The sequence below is a fragment of the Blennius ocellaris genome, assembly GCF_963422515.1.
Source record: "Blennius ocellaris genome assembly, contig: SCAFFOLD_66, whole genome shotgun sequence".
Lineage (NCBI taxonomy): Eukaryota > Metazoa > Chordata > Actinopteri > Blenniiformes > Blenniidae > Blennius > Blennius ocellaris.
The window spans coordinates 1-8533 of NW_027662066.1; the positions used below are offsets into that span (position 1 = coordinate 1).

General features: G+C 46.0%; 1 protein-coding gene across 1 annotated transcript; it reads right to left on the reverse strand.

Moving 5' to 3' along the window:
* Nucleotides 1–188: 188 nt before the first annotated feature.
* LOC308148355 (CDK5 and ABL1 enzyme substrate 2-like) lies at nt 189–7277 on the reverse strand (the record flags this gene model as incomplete). The annotated part of the gene is made up of 4 exons (XM_080521818.1): nt 6761–7277; nt 1570–1665; nt 421–498; nt 189–344 (listed from the first exon to the last, which is right to left on the reverse strand). Coding segments are annotated over exons 1-4 (845 nt in total), but the record flags the coding sequence as incomplete, so codon positions are not given.
* Nucleotides 7278–8533: the final 1256 nt, after the last annotated feature.

The window sequence follows — 8533 nt, forward strand, 5'->3', positions numbered from 1 at the left end:
TCATTTCAGGTAAACCAGTCTGGTCCTTCTGACGTCAGTGGTGACGTAGTGCAGCGTTCCACCACCAGGGGGCTCTGTGCTCACTGTCTGGGGGAACGTAGTGCAGCCTTCCACCACCAGGGGGCTCTGTGCTCACTGTCTGGGGGAACGTAGTGCAGCGCTCCACCACCAGGGGGCTCTGTGCTCACTGTCTGGGGGAACGTAGTGCAGCGCTCCACCACCAGGGGGCTCTGTGCTCACTGTCTGGAAGGAACGTAGTGCAGCGCTCCACCACCAGGGGGGCTCTGTGCTCACTGTCTGGGGAACGTAGTGCAGCGCTCCACCACCAGGGGGCTCTGTGCTCACTGTCTGGGGGAACGTAGTGCAGCGTTCCACCACCAGGGGGCTCTCAGGCCCCCGAGTCTCTCACACCTCGCTCACCTGAGGTAGAAGCTCTCGCCGTAGGGAAGAACTGAGAACGCTGCACACAAGGAGCGCTGAGCGCAGATCAGCACGATCCTGCAACACACACACACACACACACACACACACACACACACACACACACACACACACACACACACACACACACACACACACACACACACACACACACACACACACACACACACACAACAAATAAGTCTAAACAACACTGGAAGAACCAGTGGACAGACAGTTGGATTGTTATTACGGTGACTGTCAAAATAAAAGCACCAAGTTGGATTGTTATTATGCTGACTGTCAAAATAAAAGCACCAAGTTGGATTGTTACCTACGGTGACTGTCAAAATAAAAGCACCAAGTTGGATTATTACGGTGACTGTCAAAATAAAAGCACCAAGTTGGATTGTTATTACGCTGACTGTCAAATAAAAGCACCAAGTTGGATTGTTATTACGGTGACTGTCAAAATAAAAGCACCAAGTTGGATTGTTATTATGCTGACTGTCAAAATAAAAGCACCAAGTCGGATTGTTACTACGGTGACTGTCAAAATAAAAGCACCAAGTTGGATTATTACGGTGACTGTCAAAATAAAAGCACCAAGTTGGATTGTTATTACGCTGACTGTCAAAATAAAAGCACCAAGTTGGATTGTTATTACGGTGGACTGTCAAAATAAAAGCACCAAGTTGAATTGTTTTTGCACTGACTGTCAAAATAAAAGCACCAAGTTGGATTGTTGTTATGCTGACTGTCAAAATAAAAGCACCAAGTTGGCTTGTTATTACGGTGACTGTCAAATAAAAGCACCAAGTTGGATTGTTATTACGGTGACTGTCAAAATAAAAGCACCAACTTGGATTGTTGTTACGGTGACTGTCAAAATAAAAGCACCAAGATTGGATTGTTTTTACACTGACTGTCAAAATAAAAGCACCAAGTTGGATTGTTATTACGGTGACTGTCAAAATAAAAGCACCAAGTTGGATTGTTGTTATGCTGACTGTCAAAATAAAAGCACCAAGTTGGATTGTCGTTACGGTGACTGTCAAAACAAAAGCACCAAGTTGGATTGGTTATTACGGTGACGACAGTGAAAAATGGCGCCGGCCAATGGGGCGGAGCTAAAGTGGCCCCTCCCACCTGCTGCCCCGGGTGTCGTACTGCTTCATGTTCTTGATGAAGTGAATCTTCTTGGTGTGTCGAGGTCGTGGAGAACCTCCAGACAGGTTCCGAGTTCTGCAGAGGAACACACACACACACAGATAAGTCAATCATCTCCATGGGAACCGTCAATCAGAAGAACTCTGGAACTCCATGGAATGTTTCTAGTGTGGGAATGGAAACTGGAGGAAGAGGAGGAGGAGGAGGAGGAGGAGGAAGAGGAGGAGGTCTGGGAGTTTCTATGAACAAAGAGCAACAGACTCTCAGCTCGTCTCCAGATCAGAACAGAATCTGCTGACGCAGCATTTCTGTGGGAACGGACTTGTTGTGGAAACTTCTGCTCTCTGTGGGAAAGGAAGTGACTGAGGATGAGGAGGGTGATGAAGACGGTGATGAGGAGGGTGATGAGGCTCAGTGGCAGAGTGGGCCGTCCAGTAATTGGAGGGTTGAGGGTTCGAGTCCCGCTCCATCCAGGCTGTTATTAAATTACCGTCGTCACTTTTAATCAAATCTGAATAATCAGTTCAGATTTAAAACACGAACTGATTCAATTAGAACTGAAGTTATCAGGTTTAGATGAAGTGGTGACGGAGGTCAGTGGTGACGGAGGCAGTGATGAAGTGGTGACGGAAGCAGTGATGAAGTGGTGACGGAGGTCAGTGGTGACGGAGGTCTGACTGGAGGTCAGTGGTGACGGAGGCAGTGATGAAGTGGTGACGGAAGCAGTGATGAAGTAGTGACGGAGGTCAGTGGTGACGGAGGTCTGACTGGAGGTCATTGGTGACGGAGGCAGTGATGAAGTGGTGACGGAAGCAGTGATGAAATGGTGACGGAGGCAGTGGTGAAGTGGTGACGGAGATCTGACTGGAGGTCAGTGGTGACGGAGGCAGTGATGAAGTGGTGACGGAAGCAGTGATGAAATGGTGACGGAGGCAGTGGTGAAGTGGTGACGGAGGTCTGACTGGAGGTCATTGGTGACGGAGGCAGTGATGAAGTGGTGATGGAGGCAGTGGTGAAGCGGTGACGGAGGTCAGTGATGAAGTGGTGACGGAGGTCAGTGATGAAGTGGTGACGGAGGTGGTGACGGAGGTTTGAGGAACAGCAGCTGCTTCTTGATTCTCACACTCAGAATAGCTTCTTGTTGTTTCAGCCCAAAATAGACCAGAGAAGAAAACCTGCTGGGACCTGGAACCTTCCTGGAACCCTCCTGGAACCTTCCTAGAACGTTCCTGGAACCCTTCTGGAACGTTCCTGGAACCCTCCTGGAACATTCCTGGAATAATCCTGGAACCCTCCTTGAATGTTCCTGGAACCCCCCTGGAATCCTCCTGGAACCTTCCTAGAACGTTCCTGGAACCCTCCTGGAACATTCCTGGAATAATCCTGGAACCCTCCTTGAATGTTCCTGGAACCCCCCTGGAATCCTCCTGGAACCTTCCTACCTCGAGTTGGAACCACTGACCTAGACCCTAACCTGGAGAACCCCTCATGGAACCTAGAACCTCATGGTAGAACCTCATGGTAGAACCACATTGAGAACGTTAGAGGCCAGAAGAAGAACCAGAAGCTGAACTGAAAACAACTGATTTAAATATTTTCAAATACATTAATCTGTCAGAGCACACACACACACACACACACACACACACACACACACACAGACACACACGCACACACGCACAGACACACACACACACACACACACACACACACACGCACAGACACACACACACACACACACACACACACACGCACAGACACACACACACACACACACACACACACGCACAGACACACACACACACACACACACACACACACACACACAGTCTGACCGATGAGCTTTAATCCGGTAATTTCCGGCTGCTTGTTTCTGTTAAAGAGGTTAAGAAGAGTTTAAGGCTGATTGTCCTTCAACACGTCACTCCTTCATTCACTCTTTCATAAACACTCCTTCATAAACATTCACTCCTTCATAAACACACTCACTCTTTCATAAACACTCACTCTTTCATAAACACACTCACTCTTTCATAAACACTCACTCTTTCATAAACACACTCACTCCTTCATAAACACTCACTCTTTCATAAACATTCACTCCTTCATAAACACACTCACTCCTTCATAAACACTCACTCTTTCATAAACACTCACTCTTTCATAAACACACACTCCTTCATAAACATTCACTCCTTCATAAACACTCACTCCTTCATAAACACACACTCCTTCATAAACACACACTCCTTCATAAACACTCACTCCTTCATAAACACTCACTCTTTCATAAACACTCACACTCCTTCATAAACACACTCACTCCTTCATAAACACTCACTCCTTCATAAACACTCACTCTTTCATAAACATTCACTCCTTCATAAACACACACTCCTTCATAAACATTCACTCCTTCATAAACACACTCACTCCTTCATAAACACTCACTCCTTCATAAACACACTCACTCCTTCATAAACACACTCACTCCTTCATAAACACTCACTCTTTCATAAACACACTCACTCCTTCATAAACACTCACTCCTTCATAAACACTCACTCTTTCATAAACATTCACTCCTTCATAAACACACTCACTCCTTCATAAACACACACTCCTTCATAAACACTCACTCCTTCATAAACATTCACTCCTTCATAAACACACTCACTCCTTCATAAACACACACTCCTTCATAAACACACACTCCTTCATAAACACTCACTCCTTCATAAACATTCACTCCTTCATAAACACACTCACTCCTTCATAAACACTCACTCCTTCATAAACACACTCACTCCTTCATAAACACTCACTCTTTCATAAACATTCACTCCTTCATAAACACACTCACTCCTTCATAAACATACTCACTCCTTCATAAACACTCACTCCTTCATAAACATTCACTCCTTCATAAACACTCTTTCATAAACACTCACTCCTTCAGAAACACACTCACTCCTTCATAAACACTCACTCTTTCATAAACACACTCACTCCTTCATAAACATTCACTCCTTCATAAACACACTCACTCCTTCATAAACACTCACTCCTTCATAAACACTCTTTCATAAACACTCACTCCTTCAGAAACACTCACTCCTTCATAAACATTCACTCATTCATAAACATTCACTCCTTCATAAACACTCACTCCTTCATAAACACTCACTCTTTCATAAACATTCACTCCTTCATAAACACACTCACTCCTTCATAAACACACTCACTCCTTCATAAACACTCACTCCTTCATAAACACTCACTCCTTCATAAACACTCACTCCTTCATAAACATTCACTCCTTCATAAACACTCACTCCTTCATAAACACTCACTCCTTCATAAACACTCACTCTTTCATAAACACTCACTCTTTCATAAACACTCACTCCTTCATAAACATTCACTCCTTCATAAACACTCACTCCTTCATAAACATTCACTCCTTCATAAACACTCACTCCTTCATAAACATTCACTCCTTCATAAACACTCACTCCTTCATAAACACTCACTCCTTCATAAACATTCACTCATTCATAAACATTCACTCCTTCAGTCGAGTTTGAACACAAAACCAAAAGTTAGTCAACCTCAGGAACAATCAACATGATGGTAGTACCAGAGTACTGCCGTATAGAGTACAGTAGAATATAGTCAACTATAGTAGAGTACAGTAGTATATAGTAGAGTAGAATACAGTAGAGTACAGTACAGTACAGTAGAGTATAGTACACTAGAATACAGTAGAGTACAGTACAGTAGTATAGAGTAGAGTACAGTACAGTAGAGTGCACTAGACTACAGTAGTATACAGTACAGTAGAGTAGTATACAGTACAGTACAGTAGTATAGAGTAGAGTACAGTACAGTAGTATACAGTACAGTAGAGTGCACTAGACTACAGTAGTATACAGTACAGTACAGTAGTATACAGTACAGTACAGTAGTATACAGTACAGTAGATTACAGTAGTATACAGTACAGTACATTACAGTAGTATACAGTACAGTACAGCAGAGTACAGTAGCATACAGTAGAGTACACTAGTATACAGTAGAGTACAGTAGAGTACACTAGTATACAGTACAGTAGAGTACACTAGAGTACACTAGTATAGAGTAGAGTACACTAGTATACAGTACAGTAGAGTACAGTAGTATACAGTAGAGTACACTAGTATACAGTACACTAGAGTACAGTAGAGTACACTAGTATACAGTACACTAGAGTACAGTAGTATACAGTAGAGTACACTAGTATACAGTACAGTAGTATACAGTACAGTAGAGTACAGTAGTATACAGTACACTAGAGTACAGTAGAGTACAGTAGAGTACACTAGTATACAGTAGAGTACAGTAGTATACAGTACAGTAGTATACAGTACAGTAGAGTACAGTAGTATACAGTACACTAGAGTACACTAGTATACAGTACAGTAGAGTACAGTACAGTAGAGTACAGTACAGTAGAGTACAGTACAGTAGAGTACAGTAGTATACAGTACACTAGAGTACAGTAGAGTACAGTAGAGTACACTAGTATACAGTAGAGTACAGTAGTATACAGTACAGTAGTATACAGTACACTAGAGTACAGTAGAGTACAGTAGTATACAGTACACTAGAGTACACTAGTATACAGTACAGTAGAGTACAGTACAGTAGAGTACAGTAGTATACAGTACACTAGAGTACAGTAGAGTACAGTAGAGTACACTAGTATACAGTAGAGTACAGTAGTATACAGTACAGTAGTATACAGTACAGTAGAGTACAGTAGTATACAGTACACTAGAGTACACTAGTATACAGTACAGTAGAGTACAGTACAGTAGAGTACAGTACAGTAGAGTACAGTACAGTAGAGTACAGTAGTATACAGTACACTAGAGTACAGTAGAGTACAGTAGAGTACACTAGTATACAGTAGAGTACAGTAGTATACAGTACAGTAGTATACAGTACACTAGAGTACAGTAGAGTACAGTAGTATACAGTACACTAGAGTACACTAGTATACAGTACAGTAGAGTACAGTACAGTAGAGTACAGTACAGTAGAGTACAGTACAGTACCCTGCTGTACTCCCAGCTGACCCTGAGGGGGGTCTCGGGTCTCGGGTCTCGGGTCTCGGGTCCGGGTCTTACCGGCTCCGGGGCTCGGAGGACACGGAGCTGCAGCTCTGCACCGACAGCAGGGTGGAGGACTTCCGCGGGCCGAGCGGCGAGGGCATCAGGCTGCTGCTGGACGGGGACCGGGACGGGGACGGGGACGGGGACAGCAGGCGGCCGTCCCCCGGGGAGGACCCGGAGCCCCGGCGGGCCAGCAGCAGCTCCGCGCTGCCCGCGTCCGACGGCAGGACGAGGATGGGCGGCACGGCCAGGTGCCCGGTCCTCGGTGCCGGGACCGGGGCCGGGGGGACATCCCCCGTCAGTCCCGGGAACGTCCCCCCGCTGTCCTCCGGGCACAGACACCCGGCGAGCTCCGCCTCCGGGTAGCAGAGCACCGGACGTCCGTCCAGCGAGATGTTACTGAGGAACAGCAGCGCGGCCTGCCTCCGGCGGGAGTTCTCCCGGTTCCTCCGGGTCCCGAGCGGCTTCCTGCCGGCGGAGGGTCCGGAGGGTCCGGAGGGTCCGCAGGCAGCCGCCGCCGCCGCCGCCATGCTCTCTGGCCCCGCAGGAAGTGAAGCGGAGCGCCGCTCCGCACCCCGGCTGTCACCGCTCTTATACCCGGCGCGGAGGCACGCCACGCCCCCTGCGCCCTCATTGGTCCAGGCCGGACGACGTGTGACGTTTCACTACTGTCGTGCAGGGGGCGGAGCTAAAGACACGCTGTAAACAATGGCAGTCAAACGTGGAGCCAAACTTCTGCTGGTTAAAACACTTTTACAGAGTTTGAGGATAAAAACTAAGTTTTATTTATCAAAGAGTCAAACTGTTTCTTATTGAGGCACAAACAACGTGTTTTATTAATTTGTGAACTGGCGAAGCACAGCGGCCGGAAGTGGTTGTTGAACAGCGTGAATGGAACCAGGCTGAGGAGGACGCGCGTTCCCGTGACGTCACCATAGAACGATAGAGACGATCCAAGAGTAGAGACAGGACGCACGCTGACTCAGGAGTGTCGTCATTTCCTGTTTTGTTGGTTTATTTTGGTGATGGGTCGCGGCTGTCATATGTTACTGGGGCTCTTAATGTGAAACTCCAGAGGAAGTCGCAGCTGAAGCTCAATCTGCTGCTCGTTCAGGTCACAGTCATCTTCATCATCAAGGTTCCTCTTCATCATCAAGGTTCCTCTTCATCATCATGGTTCCTCTTCATCATCATGGTTCCTCTTCATCAAGGTTCCTCTTCATCATGGTTCCTCTTCATCATCATGGTTCCTCTTCATCAAGGTTCCTCTTCATCATGGTTCCTCTTCATCATCATGGTTCCTCTTCATCATCATGGTTCCTCTTCATCATCAAGGTTCCTCTTCATCATCATGGTTCCTCTTCATCATCATGGTTCCTCTTCATCATCATGGTTCCTCTTCATCATCATGGTTCCTCTTCATCAAGGTTCCTCTTCATCATGGTTCCTCTTCATCATCATGGTTCCTCTTCATCAAGGTTCCTCTTCATCATGGTTCCTCTTCATCATCATGGTTCCTCTTCATCATCATGGTTCCTCTTCATCATCAAGGTTCCTCTTCATCATCATGGTTCCTCTTCATTATCAAGGTTCCTCTTCATCATCATGGTTCCTCTTCATCATCATGGATCCTCTTCATCAAGGTTCCTCTTCATTATCAAGGTTCCTCTTCATCATCATGGTTCCTCTTCATCATCATGGATCCTCTTCATCAAGGTTCCTCTTCTTCATCAAGGTTCCTCTTCATCATGGTCTTCCTCAAGCCCTCCAGCCACCGTCCAGCTGCTC